At 47.9% G+C, this 19,485-nt stretch overlaps 1 protein-coding gene across 6 annotated transcripts in view; it reads right to left on the bottom strand.

Moving 5' to 3' along the window:
- Positions 1–19,485, bottom strand: part of AMHR2 (anti-Mullerian hormone receptor type 2) — a 121,406-nt gene that overhangs the window by 16,814 nt on the left and 85,107 nt on the right. For 3 of the 6 annotated variants that reach the window (XM_063952124.1, XM_063952122.1, XM_063952123.1), the window contains 2 exons: positions 12,527–12,684; positions 12,304–12,451 (listed from right to left, as the gene is read on the bottom strand). The exons of 1 other annotated variant lie outside the window; for it this stretch is intronic. In XM_063952124.1, the coding sequence (XP_063808194.1) occupies positions 12,304–12,451; positions 12,527–12,684 (306 nt within the window). The remainder of the gene's footprint in view (positions 1–12,303; positions 12,452–12,526; positions 12,685–19,485) is intronic. 2 more of the 6 variants (XM_063952132.1, XM_063952125.1) reach the window with 1 other exon arrangement.

Raw genomic sequence — 19,485 nt, 5'->3', positions numbered from 1 at the left:
GACATGACATGAGGTTCAGCCAAAGTCTCACCGGTACCAGCCCGGTGTTCAGTCAAAGTCATACCAGTACCAACCCAGTACTCTGCCTAAGCCTCATCAGTACTACCTTGGTGTTCAGCTATAGTCTCACTGGTCCCATTCTAGTATTTAGCCAAGAGGCTCCACTACTCTGCCTAGTGCCCAATAGCCTTCGGGCCTAGTCCAGTGGTTAAACTCAGGACATCAGTGTTTGTCCAGCTGTTTGTTACATATTCTAAAGCACCACTCCAGAGTCCAGCACCAGTTCGGCACTCTCCAGTATACTACAGTCTCCTCCTAGTATCCGGTGTCAACACAGAGGTCAGTCTCTAACTCCCCCGGATTCCCTATTCCCCATCTATCCTCCCTTCAGCAGTAACTTTGACTCCTGCACATGCACAGAAACTTTAGCAGACAGCCCAGTTTCCAACCCACAGCTTCATCAGCAGCTCCAAGCCCTGATCCAAGTCCAGGAACACAATCAGACCCAGTCTCGATTGTGGCAGATATTTGGATGAGTTAATTTCTTTCATACTAAAGAGACTATCGTGAGGGCGGCAAGGCAAGTGGAAGGGATGGACTCCAGGTGCGTTTATATCACACGCATTAGTCCCCTTACTTAGTGTTTACTGTTTTCTATTTTGGTCTAGACATCTTTGAGTTTTTCTCTAACTCTCTCACCTCCAGTTCCACGTAATGTTTTAATTTTGGCACTTTATTCCCATTACTGATTTTTCTTCTGTACCTCCAGGTTATTGCGATTTATTGTCTTCTACTTCTATATCATTGTTCCACTTAGCACATCCCAACTTTCCCTACATCCATCTAGAACCCATGTACTGCAGTATTCCACTTAAAACTGAACAGGGTGAGTCAACCATCATCAAGTTCTTCATGGAGATTTCTCTTGGCAGCATGAATACTACCAAAGCTGAGACAAATGCAGCAGGGCTCTGGGCTACCCAGATCTTAAACAGATGCCACAGACATTGGAGTCTTGAACATCTGTGGTCTCCAGGGAGACTCTCCTGCACCACGTGATTTCTGAAATTGATACAACAGTCCCACCCTAACTGTAGCTGGTAGCTAGTGCTAGTGCTAATGCCATGTGATGCTCCAGCAGTGGAACTAGCAGAGGCAAAAGGCAAGGCCCACTGAAGAAAGGGGGGAAAAAAATCTGCAGCTGTCTCTGGCCACTGACACAGCATAAAAGAGATCTGCGGCATGTCTGTCTCAGGCAATGCTTGCAGCATCAACATAATTAGGTAAGGCAAAAACATTCTACACAAGAAGTCTGGAAAGCAAACTATAAATGCTCCACAGATACTACCGTAGCCCTACTGATGTAGGTGCTAGTGCACATGCCTGACCTGATTCATCCTCCTCATTATTCTTATTAAAAAATGTAATTATTATGTAAAGAAGAATGGTCAAATTGATAGCGTTACAAAAGTTACTACAATAAGCAAAACATGTATTAAGAACTATTACAGTAGCAGTAGACTAGGTAATAGCACATAAACGAGTTGGACTTACATAGAGCACCTAATACAGGAAGCGGTCACCTTACCACTAGTTCGGATCCCGGACGTCGCAATGCAGACGCTAGAATCCCGACTAGCTGTGAAATACAGATGCCAGAATCCCGGCGCCACAGGATTTTCTCCCTCGATGGGTGTCCTGCTAGCGCTCGACCCGCTGCCGGAATACCGGTGGTCGGGATCCCGATATCGATATACTGACGGCCAGGATCCCACCCACCGGCTTTACGTACTGATCCCCCTAATACTACCTGCATAGGAAGCTTCAGTTGCTAACTACTATCTCCTCCTGGACAGTGACCTGATCGCTCGCTAGGGGTTTTTTGCACTGCTGCGAGCAGATAGTCGCCGCCCATTGTTTTGTTCACACTGTCTCTCTTTACGTACTTTGGAGGTAATTCCAAGTTGATCGCAGCAGGAACTTTGTTAGCATTTGGGCAAAACCATGTGCACTGCAGGGGAGGCAGATATAACATGTGCAGAAAGAGTTAGATTTGGGTGGGTTATTTTGTTTCTGTGCAGGGTAAATACTGGCTGCTTTATTTTTACACTGCAAATTAGATTGCAGATTGAACACACCCCACCCAAATCTAACTCTCTCTGCACATGTTAAATCTGCCTCCCCTGCAGTGCACATGGTTTTGCCCAACTGCTAACAAAATTCCTGCTGCGATCAACTTGGAATTACCCCCTTTGTAAGGTGCTGCGGACTCCTTCAGGCACCATATTAATAAAGGATAATAATAATAATATTATTAGGTTTGTACTACCGACTAGTGCTCATTCTAGCACCTTGCACCTAATCAGTTAGTAGGACATATTTTAATTTTGAAGCGCAAAATTATAGACGTGATGTATCACTACAGCTACTGTAACAGTAGAGATTCATTACTTATAACATTTTGCCATTAAAAAATAAAATATGCCCTCCTCACTGATTGGGTGCAGGGTGCTAGAATGAACATTACTATAAACTCTGTGGTGTAATAGAAGATGTAGTAATGCTGGAATGACAGCGCATTAATAGAGCTAAAGCAATACGAGAGACAATCCTGAACAATGTAATATGATCGAAGATCGCATGGGGGATGGGAGAGAAACTGATGAGAAATATAGCAGTTTCACAAACAGTTATGGATCAATGGGTTGTGATATAAACGAAGAGAAGGGCTGCGCTATAGAATCAATAGTATATAAAGGAATGCCGGTGGATTAATTAAATAACATTTATTTTCCACATATATATCAATCAATAAAAATGTTTAGATTTAAAAACAATATTAGAAACAAATATCAGTGAATAAATTGTTGCAACGATAACTGGATATTTAGTAACATCGAATAAAGAAAAATGTAATTGTTCCTTTCAAATAGATCAATCTGTTACTATTAGCTGAAGACCTCATAAAAATACACTTTTGATGTAAATAGATTGCTTCACTCTGTATCTCTGCTAATAAGTCAATTGCAGGCTGCACAGTTCAATAAATTGTATAAAGTTCCAAACCGCACAGTAGGTTAGATAACCTAACAGTAGGTTACAGCCTCTGTATTTGGTTCTTTCAGACGGATACCACTACCTGCTCCTTCTGTAGCCGTGAATCGGCTAGGAGCTCACCGCTGTCAAACGCACACAGCTGCCGCTTATAGACGGAGATCACCGTCCGCTCCGTTTGTGGCCGCGAATTGGCCGGAGTCCACTGCTGCCATTCATACCCGGCTACCGCTCACAGGCGGATATCACTGCTCGCTCCTTGGGGGTCATTCCGAGTTGTTCGCTCGCAAGCTGCTTTTAGCAGCTTTGCACACGCTAAGCCGCCGCCTACTGGGAGTGAATCTTAGCTTATCAAAATTGCGAACGAAAGATTCGCAATATTGCGATAAGACATCTCTGTGCAGTTTCTGAGGAACTCGAGACTTACTCGGCATCTGCGATCAGTTCAGTGCTTGTCGTTCCTGGTTTGACGTCACAAACACACCCAGCGTTCGCCCAGATACTCCTCCGTTTCTCCAGCCACTCCCGCGTTTTTCCCAGAAACGGTAGCGTTTTTTCGCACACTCCCATAAAACGGCCAGTTTCCGCCCAGAAACACCCACTTACTGTCAATCACATTACGATCACCAGAACGAGGAAAAATCTGTGAGTAAAATTCCTAACTGCATAGCAAATTTACTTGGCGCAGTCGCAGTGCGGACATTGCGCATGCGCACTAAGCGGAAAATCGCTGCGATGCGAAGAAATTTACCGAGCGAACAACTCGGAATGACCCCCCTTGTGCAGCCATGAATCGGCTAGGAGCCCACCGCTGTCAATCGCACATGGCTGCCGCTCATAGACGGAGATCACCGCCTGCACTTTTGTGACCGCGAATCGGCCAGAGTTCACTGCTGCCATTCATACACGGCTACGTCTCACAGGTAATTTCCCGAGGACGCTCGGGAATGACCTTTCTCACATCCATCAAAGGGTCCCGGACAGCAGGGATATAGTGAGTAATAGCGCCCAGCAGCAATCTAACCTACTGTGCGGTTTTAAACTTTATACAATTTATTGAACTGTGCAGCCTGCAATTGACTTATTAGCAGAAATACAGAGTGAAGCAATCTATTTACATCAAAAGTGTATTTTTATGAGGTCTTCAGCTAATAGTAACAGATTGATCTATTTGAAAGGAACAATTACATGTTTCTTTATTCGATGTTACTAAATATCCAGTTATCGTTGCAACAATTTATTCACTGATATTTGTTTCTAATATTGTTTTTAAATCTAAACATTTTTATTGATTGATATTTATGTGGAAAATAAATGTTATTTAATTAATCCACCGGCATTCCTTTATATACTATTGATTCTATAGCGCAGCCCTTCTCTTCGTTTATATCACATGCCATACATTAAGGGGTATATGCAATTGCGATCGAATTCCCGAAATTGTCGAAAAACTGGACTTTTTCGCCAAAAAAAAAAAAAAATCGACAATGCAATTCAGTACTTTCCGTCAAAAAAACGGACTTACAAAATTCGCATTTTTGAAATTCGACATTTGTCAAATTCGACTTTTCTGCAATGGTACAAATGCGGCAATTCGACAAAAGTATATTCAATTGAAGTTTGGAAATTCGACAACAGTGCTTTTAGACAGTAAATTCGTCATTTTCAATCTGCCACACTTTGGTGGGTGAATCTAATAAAAAAAAATTTAAACATGTTTTTTTTGGTGTTTTTTTTATTGGTAATAGCATATCTATTTATATTAGAAGGGATTAGGTACTTGGTTTGTGTTTATGGGAGGCACAAGTATTATTTTTATATTTTTTAAAATATATATATATTTTTTTTTTAGATGGAATGGTAAAATCCCGGGAAAAAATGGCGTGGGGTCCCCCCTCCAAAGCATAACCAGCCTCTGGCTCTTCGAGCTGGTCCTGGTTCTAAAAATCCGGGAGAAAAATGGACAGGGGATCCCCCGTATTTTTAAAACCAGCACCGGGCTCTGCGCCTGGTGCAAAAAATACGGGGGACAAAAAGAGTAGGGGTCCCCCGTATTTTTTACACCAGCATCGGGCTCCACTAGCTGGACAGATAATGCCACAGCCGGGGTCACTTTTATACAGCGCCCTGCGGCCGTGGCATTAAATATCCAACTAGTCACCCCTGGCCGGGGTACCCTGGAGGAGTGGGGACCCCTTCAATCAAGGGGTCCCCCCCCCAGCCACCCAAGGGCCAGGGGTGAAGCCCGAGGCTGTTCCCCCCATCCAAGGGCTGCGGATGGGAGGCTGATAGCCTTGAGAAAATGTAAAGAATATTGTTTTTTCCTGTAGTACTACAAGTCCCAGCAAGCCTCCCCCGCAAGCTGGTACTTGGAGAACCACAAGTACCAGCATGCGGGAGAAAAACGGGCCCGCTGGTACCTGTAGTACTATTGGAAAAAAAATACCCAAATAAAAACAGGAGACACACACCTTGAGAGTAAAACTTTATTGCACACCTGCCGACACACACATACTTACCTATGTTGACACGAAGCAGTCGGTCCTCTTCTCCAAGTAGAATCCACGGGTACCTGAAAAAAAAAGATAATTATACTCACCTGAGCCAGGGTCCAGATTATAATCCATGTACTTGGCAAAACAACAAACCGAACACCCGCACCAAACGTACTGAAAGGGGTCCCATGTTTACAAATGAGACCCCTTTCCCTGAATGCCGGGACACCGCGTGACTGCTGTCACCGAGGTCCCTTCTGCCAATCAGCGAGCGCAACGTCCTGGCACTTTGCTGATTGGCTGCACGTCTGAGCTGTCAGACAGCGCCTTGCAAAGCCTCTCCATTATACTCAATGGTGGGAACTTTGCATCAGCGGTGAGGTCACCCGCGGTCAGCGGCTGACCGCGGGTAACCCCACCGCTACCCGCAAAGTTCCCACCATTGAAAGAAATGGAGAGGCTTTGCGATGCGCTGTCTGAGGTCACACGCGCATACAGCCAATCAGGTGAGTGCAACGAAGTAGCGCTTCCTGATTGGCTGAAGGGACCTCGGTGACAGGAGTCACGTGGTGTCCCGGCATTTCTGGGAAAGGGGTCTCATGTGTAAACATGGGACCCCTTTCAGTCCGCTGGCTCGGCTGTTCGTTTTCTTTTTTTGCAAAGTACGAGGGTTTATATCTGGACACTGGATTGAGGTGAGTATAATTTGATTCACAGGTACCCCGGATCGTCGGATCAGGAGACGTGGCAGTCGGCGGGTCAACATAGGTAAGTATGTGTGTCGGCAGGTGTGCAATAAAGTTTTACTCTCAAGGTGTGTGTCTCCTGTTTTTATTTGGATATTTTTTTCCAGTAGTACTACAGGTACCAGCGGGCCCGTTTTTCTCCCGCATGCTGGTACTTGTGGTTCTCCAAGTACCAGCTTGCGGGGGAGGCTTGCTGGGACTTGTAGTACTACAGGAAAAAACAATATTCTTTACATTTTCTCAAGGCTATCAGCCTCCCATCTGCAGCCCTTGGATGGGGGGGACAGCCTCGGGCTTCACCCCTGGCCCTTGGGTGGCTGGGGGGGACCCCTTGATTGAAGGGGTCCCCACTCCCCCAGGGTACCCCGGCCAGGGGTGACTAGTTGGATATTTAATGCCACGGCCGCAGGGCACTGTATAAAAGTGACCCCCGGCTGTGGCATTATCTGTCCAGCTAGTGGAGCCCGATGCTGGTGTAAAAAATACGGGGGACCCCTACTCTTTTTGTCCCCCGTATTTTTTGCACCAGCACCAGGCGCAGAGCCCGGTGCTGGTTTTAAAAATACGGGGGATCCCCTGTCCATTTTCCCCCAGGATTTTTAGAACCAGGACCAGCTCGAAGAGCCCGAGGCTGGTTATGCTTTGGAGGGGGGACCCCACGCCATTTTTCCCCGAGTTTTTTCCCGTTTTTACCCGTTTTTAAAAAAACGGAACAAATCCGTCAAATCGGCCGTTTTTCGGCAGCGGGACTGTCGAATCCGTTTTTTATTGCATATGGTCAATTTCGGCACCCACTTGCCGAAATTAGACTGTCGAATTGAAAAACGGCCGATAATTTGCCGCGATTCGCCGCTAATTGCATATACCCCTAAGACTTGTGCAGATAGGTCTTTCGGGCTGCTGCAATTGAATCAATATTATTATTAAAATTCCTCTTCTTTACGTATATACCACTGCTCGTTCACGTCATAGCTATTTGTATTGTGGATCAATGGGTTGACCTGGATTAGGTCAACAGTCAATACGTCAACCACTATTGGTCAACATGGACAATGCTGACATGGGAAAAAGGTCTACACAGTGAAAAGGTCGACATGGGACAGGTCAACACTTGAAAAGGTTGTCATGAGTTTTTTAAATGTTTTGACCGGGAACCTCAGTAAGGTTTGGGCCACACATAGCGGCCAAGCGGGTCCCTTTCGCTTGGCCGGGATGGGGGTTCTGTGTTCACGCGGATCCTGTTCTACACAGCTGCACTGTGTTAACACATACACTATAATGTATGTGTTCACATTGAAATCCCGTTGTCCTGCCGTCTGGCCCAACCACAGCATGCGGCGGTAGGAGCCGGTGGTGGCGGGACTGCCGCACATGTGGGGGCGCCTGCATAGACGCCCATGTGCACTCTCCTTTCCGGCCAAGCAGGTCCTGGTAAACGAGACCGCTGTGTGTGGCCGTAGCCTTAGTGCTCTATGCCAAAACAAAATGCTGTTGACGTTTCCAAAAGCATGACAAAAGTGTACTGCATGACCCCTGCATTACTGCATGACCTATGCATGAATTAAATTCATTTTTTGCTGATGGATCTTGCAATTTCTTGCACTGCACAAACATAAACCTCACACGTCAGATGCATCCACGCGCCACTCAAGCACACTTATCTTATAAAATAAAGACACAACAACTGTAATTGGCATGAAAGGGGTCAGCTTTTATTTTCTGACTGAGAGGAAGGCCTATTAAATACTAAAACTAAAATGCAGACTTCCCTCTCTAACTAAGGTGGCGGGGAGAAGAACGGTTAAGCATGATAAACGTAACATGGGTGATCAATGTTATAATACAGAAAAAACAAGCAATAAAAAACATGTGTGAGGGAGCCTTCTGCCCCAGATGTTCCGGGATCGGCCTCCTGCCTCCATCCCAGACATCGAAAATCAAAAATCCAAGGACAGGGGTCGACCTTCTGCCACTACCCCTGCCCACCAACAGTTGCATGGACGGAGGTACGCTCCGCCCCTACATGGTAAAAATTGGGCCACCGGCCCCGCCATCCACATATGTTTATACCAGTTATATGGACCCACTTGGTAAAGCGATGCCCGTAAACTAATTATAAAACTATAAAATTTACCTAAAAGTACACCCAAACTTACTAACCTTGAACTCATAATTAAAATTAAGTAACCGTTCAAAAACCGGCCACCAAAAGCCGACACAATGAACCCGACTGTAGAACAAAAATAAAATAAAAACAAAACCAAGTCCCCAGGGCGGGAGGGCGGGTCACGAGAAGAGCTGAAAAGAGGGTGGAAGTACCATGTCAGCAGCCTATATGCATGACAGGCCAGCCCCTCTACCTGATCCAGCCAATCAGCCCCTCGGACCCTCTCTCTACGTTCCTCCCACCCCAAAACATTAACCCCTTCCAAGCTAAGGTGATGCATTGAGCGGCGCTGCGGAAGCCCAGACGGTGCGTTTATGCTGCTATGGTCACATTATGTTCCCTACGCAGTCTTAAACCTCACACGTCAGATGCATCCACGCGCCACTCAAGCACACTTATCTTATAAAATAAAGACACAACAACTGTAATTGGCATGAAAGGGGTCAGCTTTTATTTTTATAATGATGGCAAAAAACCACGCCCAAATTGTCGCACCAGAAGACCACCTGTTTGTTACGCAGGGCATAGCGCCAGAGCGCCACTGCGCCCAGTATGGGAAAAATATCCAACAACAGCAAGAATCGCAAGCACCAGAGGCGTCCGTGACAAGCTCCAGAAAGGAGGTGAAACGAACTAGAAATCCGTCCCAAATACGTAAATCCCTCGAGTGCTAAACTAAGAAAATGATGAGGGCGTCTAATCCCAACTGTCGCCCGTTCCAATTTTCCACAGAAAAACTCTACCCATTGGGATAACCTTCCAAGCAAAAAGAAACAGGCCCAAGAAGGATTGAGCCTGTTGTAGAGTAAGCTTGCCCGCGGCGAGCCCATAGAGGATACCATCGTGAAGACGCAACACCTTGTCCCCAAGGAGCCTTCAGAGACCACCGACCGTATCCATCTGAATCCCGAGGTAAACAAGGAGGCGGAGGGACCCTGCTAATGGCCACCGCAGCAAGACGACGCAGCGAACAGAGCCAGTTGGGCCGAGCAAAAGAAAATCATCCAACTAGTGCGACATACCCCGCTCTCCCGTCGCCTGCTGCAGACCCCGGCGGAGGAAAGAACTGCACCTTGCAAAGTCAGCGCACGAGAGAGAAAAACCCACAGGGAGGCAGCGATCGATGTAGTAGCCATCATCCAGTTGAAAACCCATAAATCGAAAGGCGAAAGGGTGCAGCGGGAGGAGCGAAACGCTGACGCGATGTCCAATTCACACATCACCGCCCCCGGACCAAACGACCGAATGGCATCTATGGCCGAATCAAACTTACAGATAGGTAAACGACCCTACCTGATAATAGGGATAGCCTCATTAACCGATGACCCGAGAGGACAGGAAAGATGGATGAGACAAAATTCACCTGCGGACTGCTTGGGCACCATGCCTACGGGGGACAAGACCAAATCTAGTAAGGTGGGGGGGTTTCCTGTAAAAAGCCTATCATCCCGCCCAACGACAATGCAGCCGCAACCTTCTGCCGGAGCACGCCCGGAAACTCCCGAGCCAAATGCAAGTTCGTACTAGCCCCGGGACCCGCTAGTCCATGTATCGGCAAGAGGAAACCAGGTGCGAAAACCCGAGTGTAAGAATAGGGCGTCCACCGGCCGCGGGAAGTCTAATTGGGGTGGGGGCTGTGGGCAGCGCTTGGGGCCGCGGGAGCGCGGCTCTGCGGGCCGGAATTACCCCTGTGCCGTGTACTGGGGCAGTCCTTGATCCCGTGGCCTCCGCCACAGCTGATGCAGGAGTGACGAATACGACACCGCCGCTCCAAACCACATTGGGCAGGATTGAAAGCGAAGCATTAACCATGCAGAATGAGAGGCAGGTCGTGGAACCCGTCGTTCCTGCTGTACCGGCTGAACCCTGAGGCAGCTCCGAGCACAATACCACATTCTTTTAACCGAAGGTATAGATCTGCCGCCCATGCTGTTTGCGCCGGAAGTCCTAGTAGTAACGCCGCCAAGTATGGTAACGCCGCCAAGTATGGGGGCACCTGCCTGCGTACTGTGTAAAATGGGGATATCTGCCTGCTGTACTTTGTAAAATGGGGACACCTGCCTGCCGTACTGTGTAAAATGGGGATACCTGCCTGCCGCACTTTGTAAAATGGGGACACCTGCCTGCTGTACTGTGTAAAATGGGGGCACCTGCCTGCGTACTGTGTAAAATGGGGATATCTGCCTGCCGTACTGTGTAAAATGGGGATACCTGCCTGCCGCACTGTGTAAAATGGGGGCACCTGCCTGCTGTACTGTGTAAAATGGGGATATCTGCCTGCCGCACTGTGTAAAATGGGGATACCTGCCTGCGTACTGTGTAAAATGGGGATACCTGCCTGCCGTACTGTGTAAAATGGGGACACCTGCCTGCTGTACTGTGTAAAATGGGGGCACCTGCCTGCGTACTGTGTAAAATGGGGATATCTGCCTGCTGCACTTTGTAAAATGGGGACACCTGCCTGCCATACTGTGTAAAATGGGGATACCTGCCTGCCGCACTTTGTAAAATGGGGACACCTGCCTGCTGTACTGTGTAAAATGGGGACTCCTGCCTGCCGTACTGTGTAAAATGGGGGCACCTGCCTGCGTACTGTGTAAAATGGGGATATCTGCCTGCCGTACTGTGTAAAATGGGGATACCTGCCTGCCGCACTTTGTTAAATGGGGGCACCTGCCTGTGTAGTGTGTAAAATGGGGATATCTGCCTGCCGTACTGTGTAAAATGGGGATACCTGCCTGCCGCACTGTGTAAAATGGGGATACCTGCCTGCCGCGCTGTGTAAAATGGGGACACCTGCCTGCCGCGCTGTGTAAAATGGGGACACCTGCCTGCCGCGCTGTGTAAAATGGGGACACCTGCCTGCCGCGCTGTGTAAAATGGGGACACCTGCCTGCCGCGCTGTGTAAAATGGGGACAATTGCCTGCTGTAATGTGTAAAATGGGGACTTTTTTATTTTTTTTCCCCTGTGGTGGGCGTGATGATATCAGACGAGGCCACGCCCACTTTAATGAGACCACGCCCATTTTATTCAGGCCACACACCCTTGTCGGGAGCGCGCGTGCCTTAGGCGCGCGCATGCTTTTTCTTTTTATAGCAATGGGGGGGGGGGACGCATTTTGAAATCTCGCACTGGGAGCCAATAGAAACGGCCCTGCTGCTTCCGAACGGTTGGGCACACCTGCGTTTTCCCGGACACTCCTTAAAAACGGTCAGTTGACACCCACAAACGGCTTCTTCCTGTCAATCTTCTTGCGATCGCCGGTGCGATCGCTTTCTTCGTAAAATCCATCGCTGTCCGGCGATCTCAGTCGCTGGCAGCCGACGCGCCTGCGCATTGCAGTGCATACGCATGCGCAGTTCAGACCCAATCGCACCGCTGCAAAAAAAGCTAGCGTGCGATCTGGTCTGAATGACCCCCACAGAACACTGGCACAATGACACTTGGAATCACAGAACACTGGCACCTGGAATCACAGAACACTGGCACACTGACACCTGGAATCACAGAACACTGGCACACTGACACCTGGAATCACAGAACACTGGCACACTGACACCTGGAATCACAGAACACTGGCACAATGACACTTGGAATCACAGAACACTGGCACCTGGAATCACAGAACACTGGCACACTGACACCTGGAATCACAGAACACTGGCACACTGACACCTGGAATCACAGAACACTGGCACAATAACACTTGGAATCACAGAACACTGGCACACTGACACTTGGGGTCCCAGAACACTGGCACACTGACACTTGGGGTCCCAGAACACTGGCACACTGACACTTGTGAATGATTGCATGCAGCATTTACTATTCTCTCTCACCTGCATACAAGTCGTTGCAACGACTGAATATCTCCCAGAGGAGAAGGCCAAGGGAATACACATCGACCTGAGTTAGGGCCAACTCCCAGGACTTAAGATTCAGGGAGCCATCCAGCATCTCTGGGGACATATAGCGTAGTGTTCCTGTCTATGACAATAGAATGTTACTTAGTTCAGTGCTACAAAGCAACAATGAAGACATCCTGTGTTACCTGTTACATACCATGTTTAGCGGAGCCGGCTCCTGTGGCTTCTTCTTCATTTGGTAATCCTCTAGCACCACAGACAGACCAAAGTCTGATATTACACAAGAAGAATCTGCGTTCACCAAGATGTTGTCACTGCTGAGATCTCGGTGAGCAATTGCAGGTTTCCATATGCCTGTCAATGGGGCAAAGCAATTGTGTCACACAATGGCTCAGACAGAGACCAGGCATGTTACTGCACTTCTACAAGTTATATCAGAAAGGACATTACCTTACTGGAGCTGCTCTGGATGACACAGGGGCTCAACTAGAGTGGAAAACATCTTGCACTGAATATAAATTGGTAAAGGCGCATGGAAAAATGCGTACTTACACAAATATCTTGTGATGGAAACATCTACAATTAAAACAGGAGTGTGTCAGTTCAGTTGCACAAGTGTGTATACTTACACACCCAGTGACACAGAGGGGGAGAGTGAGAACTAATTGCCCAAGCTTGTTGGAGGGGCCCGGATCAGCTGCTAAGAGAGACATTGTCCCTATTTACAGTGCTGCTGAGTGGGACAATTGCCCCCCCCCCCCCTCCACCCCCTTCCCTGTACAGCTGCTGATGCCCCCTGGTAAACTTTTTTTTTAAACAGCGTGGCCATGCCTCCTTGGATTTGACTGTGCCCTCTTCACTACCCGGGACCGTGGCCTCTCTCGTCCTGTACACATGACAACATGATAGAAATGATGCTTGACAGTCACATTACCCAATTTGTACACAATAAAAATAGAATAGAATAGAATGAAGTGTAATATACACAAGAGCTTGGGTGTCTGAAGATGTGGAGAAATCTCTAGAACGACTGGAAAAAAAAAGAGTAAATGTCACATCTGTCCACCTAACACTCTGGTGCCAGAGCTTTCATTAAAACAAACCTTTTTTTCACCTAGAATACAGGTTGGCTTAGGTTTTCTTACAGCATACATTTATCATGACAGTGAGGGGACTGCAGGGGTGTTCATTACATGTGGTAATGTTGTGCACGTGCAGCTTATCATTAAATTGCTTAAAACACCTAGAAATGCCCTAACCTGGCAAAGGTTGTGAGCGTAAGAAATGCACCTACAAACTGGGTGCAGCGTGCACCTGCTCTGAGCTTAATATGGAACAGTCTCACTCTGCCCAGATCCTCCCCAGGCCTTGTCTAAATGCTCGCTCCTGCACAGATCTTGCTGTTCTGTTCCTCCAGCCTTAGCGCTTTTGCAGAAATCTAGGTGCATTGCGGGACCAGAGCTGGCTTAGCACTACACAGACGGTCTGTTGCAGGGTTGGACAGAAATCGTCCGTACTTACTCTTATGTCTAACTCAGTCTAGCCCGCAGTTCCATCTACAAGCCATCATTAAACTTTGTCTGCATGAGCTGGCCCCGTTACAGTGTGATTATTTATTTGTCATCAGTTATTTATATTGTGCACACATATCCTGCAGCGCCTTACAGACAATATTTCAGGCATTGATATTCCTGCCTCAGTGGAGCTTAGGGAATTGCACAGCTGCAAAAAAGCGGCTGTGCAATTCCGTGTCATTAAAATTCAAATGCAACAGGAGGCATATGTAGGAGAGACACGCCTCCTGTGCGCATTAGCGAGATCCCAGTACTCAGTGGCGTAACTAGAAATTTTTCTCCCCCAAGCCAAAAAAATTCTTCGCCCCCCCCCATCCCCCATAATTGCCCGCAAAGGGGGTGTGGCTTCGTTGAAGTGGGTCCACATAAAGGGGCGTGGCATTGCAGGAAAAGACTACCTTATACCCCAGTTTTGCAACCTGCACGCCCAGACGTTAGCCACCACAGGAAAGAAAAATAATCCTGATTCATGCCCCACATACTGCAATGGCCCTAAGACATTATGCCACACACAATAATGCACATGACACAATATGCACACACCGTAATGCCTCCGACACATTATGCCACACACCGTAATGCCTGTGACACATTATGACAGGAATCGCAATGCCCGTTATACATTATGCTACACACTGCAATGCCCCTGATACATTATAGCACATACAATGTCTGTGACACATTATGACACACACCGCAATGTCCGTGATACATTATGCCACACACTGCAATGCCCCTGATACATTATAGCACATACAATGCCTGTGACACATTATGACACACACTGCAATGACCCTGAGACATTATACCACAATGCCCGTGATATAGTATACAACACAACATAATGCCTGACACATTATGACACACACCGCAATGTCCGTGATACATTATGCCACACACTGCAATGACCCTGAGACATTATACCACATATCACAATGCCCGTGATATAGTATACCATACACCGTAATGCCTGTGATACATACCGCAATGCCCGTTATACCCTATGCCACACACCGCAATGCCCGTTATACATTATGCCACACTGCAATGCCCCTGAGACATTATACCACATACCACAATGCCCGAGATATAGTATTACACACACCGTAATGCCTGTGACACATTATGACACACACCGCAATGTCCGTGATACATTATGCCACACACCGTAATGCCCATTACACATTAAGTCCTACAGTAAGGCTTCTGATTACTTTTAAATTACCTGCTCGTTGCCAGGGGTTTCCTGCTCTTGGTTCCATGCACGGTGCCAGGGGTTTTCATGCTCAGGGTGTCATGCTCGTTGCCAGGGGTTTCATGCACTGGGTGTCATGCTCGTTGCCAGGTGTTTCATGCACTGGGTGTCATGCTCGTTGCTAAGGGGTAGTGCTTGTTGCTAGGGCTGTGCTCCCAGTGCCACATATGTCCCTAGTGCCAGATAGTCCCCCATGGTGCCAGGTACTCACATGCCCCCAGTGCCAAATATAGCCCCCCCATGTGCCAGGTACACATATACCCCCCCCCCCCCCAGTGCCAGATATTCCCCCACAGTGCCAGGTACTCACATGCCCCCAGTGCCAAATATAGCCCCCCCCCATGTGGCAGGTACACATATACCCCCGCAGTGCCACATATACCCCCAGTGCCAGATATTCCCCCACAGTGCCAGGTACTCACGTGCCCCCAGTGCCAAATATAGCCCCCCCAATGTGCCAGGTACACATACACCCCCCAGTGCCACATATGCCCCCTCAGTGCCCCCCGCGCTCCCCCGTTGTTTTGTGATGGAGGGACACGGAGGGCACAGCGCGCGCCTCTCCTGTGTTCCTCCTGGGTCTCCGGCGGGTCTGTTAAAGGAAGTGCCGTTCGTGAGCCAATCAGAGCTCACGAATGGCACTTCCTTTATTAGACCCGCCGGAGACCCAGGAGGGACACAGGAGAGGTGCGCGCTGTGCCCTCCGTGTCCCTCCAACACAGCAGCGGAGGGAAGGAGGGAGAGGAGACCGCAGATTGACATGCGGACGCTATGCGGATTGACATGCGGACGCTATGCGGATTGACATCTGCGCTAAATCAGTGGCGGCGCCCCCCGCAGCCCCTCGCCCCCAAGCCACCGCGAGGGCTGCGGGGGCATTAGTTACGCCACTGCCAGTACTGCATCTGGGGACGCAGTCTCAGATCACTATCGCGACCATGTTGGTAACATGCACGGCTAGATTGCGTAAGCTGAAGCTCACTCAGGCTGGCCGCAGGATCCTGACACTCGTGTGCAGGAAGTCTGCATCATGCGTCAAAACGGGGGAGACACTCACCCATTTTGAAGAACGGTGCTGGGTGCCAACCCCACATGCCACTGCGTGTTAATCATGCTGTGACTGACGAGGCTGCATGTTAATCATGCTGTGACTGACGAGGCTGCATGTTAATCGTGCTGCGACTGATAGGGGGCTGTGACCATGGAATTCTAATTGAGCGCCGAAAGAATTTCTGTGGACTGTGCCAGTCCTTAGCTGAGTCAAATAATTTCTCACCAGCAGGTTACAGAGAGTCTCTTCTGGAGTATACTCATCACCACCAGTGCCACTGCCATGTGGTGTTCCACAGGGTTCTATACTATGCTTTTTGCAGTATACATGCTACCACTGGGTGAAATAATCTGACGGCATGGCCTGGTCTACCACTGCTATGCAGATCATACACAACTGTACCTATTGTATGCTCCAGGTACTGAGAACCCAATAACAATCCTAAATGGCTGTCTAGCTGAGCTCCAGGAGTGGATGAGTGCCAGCTGACTGTGACTGACCTCTGATAAAACAGAGGTCCTTATTATAGGTCACAGGACAAGACTGAAGCATAGCCAACCAACAGGACTTATGCTGGGGGATCCAGAACTACAAAACACTGAACATGTACGGAATCTTGGTGTTGTCCTGGATGGTGGCTTGACACTCAAACTTCAGGTATCAGTCACAATCAAATCCTCATTCTTTCATCTGAGGGACATAGGGGGTAATTCCAAGTTGATCGCAGCAGGAAATTTTTTAGCAGTTGGGCAAAACCATGTGCACTGCAGGGGGGGCAGATATAACATTTGCAGAGAGAGTTAGATTTGGGTGTGGTGTGTTCAATCTGCAATCTTAATTGCAGTGTAAAAATAAAGCAGCCAGTATTTACCCTGCACAGAAACAATATAACCCACCCAAATCTAACTCTCTCTGCACATGTTATATCTGCCCCCCCTGCAGTACACATGGGCCCTCATTCCGAGTTGTTCGCTCGTTATTTTCCTTCGCATCGGTGCGATTTTCCGCTAACTGCACTGCGGCTGCGTCAAGTAAATTTGCTAAGAAGTTTGGTATTTTACTCACGGCATTACAAGGTTTTTTCTTCGTTCTGGTGATCGGAGTGTGATTGACAGGAAGTGGGTGTTTCTGGGCGGAAACTGGACGTTTTATGGGTGTGTGTGAAAAAACGCTGCCGTTTCTGGGAAAAACGCGGGAGTGGCTGGAGAAACGGGGGAGTGTCTGGGCGAACGCTGGGTGTGTTTGTGACGTCAAACCAGGAACGAAACTGACTGAACTGATCGCAGTGGCAGAGTAAGTCTCGAGCTACTCAGAAACTGCTAAGAAATGTCTATTCGCAATTTTGCGAATCTTTCGTTCGCAATTCTGCTAAGCTAAGATACACTCCCAGAGGGCGGCGGCTTAGCGTGTGCACTGCTGCGAAAAGCGGCTAGCGAGCGAACAACTCGGAATGAGGGCCATGGTTTTGCCCAATTGCTAACAAACTTGCTGCTGCGATCAACTCAGAATTACCCCCATAGCCAGAATCAAGCACTTCCCTTAGAAGATCTGTCTAGTCGTGCATGCATTTGAATCATCACGCCTAGATTGCTGCAATGGGATCGGTATGAAATACCTACAATCAAAATCCCGACGGTCGAAATCCCGACATCAATTGACCGACGGCCAAAATCCCGACATGGACAAAATACCGACATTTAAAATACCGACAAGCAAAATGTTGACAGGTCAAAATGCCGACATGGGTTTTCCATTGTTTTTGCCGTGTATGTCGACATAGGTCGACATGGACACCATATAAGTGTACTGCGTCCCCTCGCATTCGGGCATGGTGCCTCGCTGCGCTCAGCACACTATTATATTCCCCCTCCAGGTCCACTGGGATGGTAAAGTATGAACAAATCGGTTTCAATAAAAAAATCATGAAAAAATCATGTCGGCATTTTGACTTGTCGACATTTCACATGTCGGTATTTTGACCTTGTCTGTATTTTAAATGTCGGTATTTTGTCCATGTCGGGAATTTGACCGTGTCGGGATTTTGATCGTCGGTCAATTGCATACTTGCCTACCTGACCCTCTCCATGAGGGAGAAAATGCTCTGTTCCTGGACTTTCCTGGTAATGTATGATTGCCATCACCTGTGGTGAGCTAGTTACTTACTGATAAGAAAGGTGTTTCACCACAGGTGATGGCAATCATACATTACCAGGAAAGTCCAGGAACAGAGCATTTTCTCCCTCATGGAGAGGGTCAGGTAGGCAAGTATGGTCAATTGCCGTCGGGATTTTGATTGTCAGTAAATTGACTGCATCCCGCTGCAATGCCCTCTACTTTGGTCTCTCAGCAAAAGAATTTAATCGCTTGCAGATGGTACAACACCCATTCTCTACTCCCTTCACTGACTGCCTGTAATATGGTGAATTGTTTTCTAGATAGGTTTACTGACTTTCAAAAGTCCGACATGACCAGGGCCCAAGGTACGAGCTTCCAGCTATGTGGCTCCGACTCTATGGAACTGTCTTCCTCGCACAGTTCGAGAAGCCTCCACTCTAGAATCCTTCAAAAAATAGACTCAAGACTCAGCGGAATGCCAGCAGGAAGGGGAGGATGTTTGTGTGAGCACAACAAGCTCCGCAAGTGAGATTAGTCCCTGTTGGTCAACATGCCGAGGGGGTTGTGAGGGGGCGGGATGTAGGGGGAGGTATTGTGACCGGTCATAACTACATCATCTTTAAGTCCTATTAGGAGTATATCATATAAATATCATTATTATTATTATTATTATTATTATTTTTTTATTTTTTTTATTTTTTGGTGGGGGGGGCTCCTCTGTGGCTTAAAACTAGTTCTGTGATGGAGGGAACTGAAATTGGGGCAGATGCTCTAAGTCTTGGAGAGTAATAAAGTGGACGGAGAAAAAGTACCAACCAAACACCTCTTGTCACTTTTGCAAACACAGCCTGTAACATGGCAGTTAGGAGCTGATTGGCTGGAACTTTATCTCTCTCCACTTTATCACTCCAGGCTTCAGTACATCTCCCCCTATTCACAACAGCAATAAATTATAAGAGAATATATCTAAGTATGATGTGCCGACAGATAAACCTAGGCTTGTCGTTTGTTAATTGAAAGCAAAGTGTGGTAAAGCTGTGGATACCGGTAACCAGTGTGTGTGGGGGAGATGTCACAGTCAGCACTTGCAGTACATTCACTGTGGAATTTCCATCTAAAGCTTTCTCTGCATTTCCACAGCTGTGCCGCGTGATGCAGTC

The sequence above is a fragment of the Pseudophryne corroboree genome, chromosome 2 (genome assembly GCF_028390025.1).
Source record: "Pseudophryne corroboree isolate aPseCor3 chromosome 2, aPseCor3.hap2, whole genome shotgun sequence".
NCBI lineage: Eukaryota > Metazoa > Chordata > Amphibia > Anura > Myobatrachidae > Pseudophryne > Pseudophryne corroboree.
The sequence above is the reverse complement of the archived record's forward strand: the minus strand, read 5'-3'. Positions and strand labels throughout refer to the sequence as shown.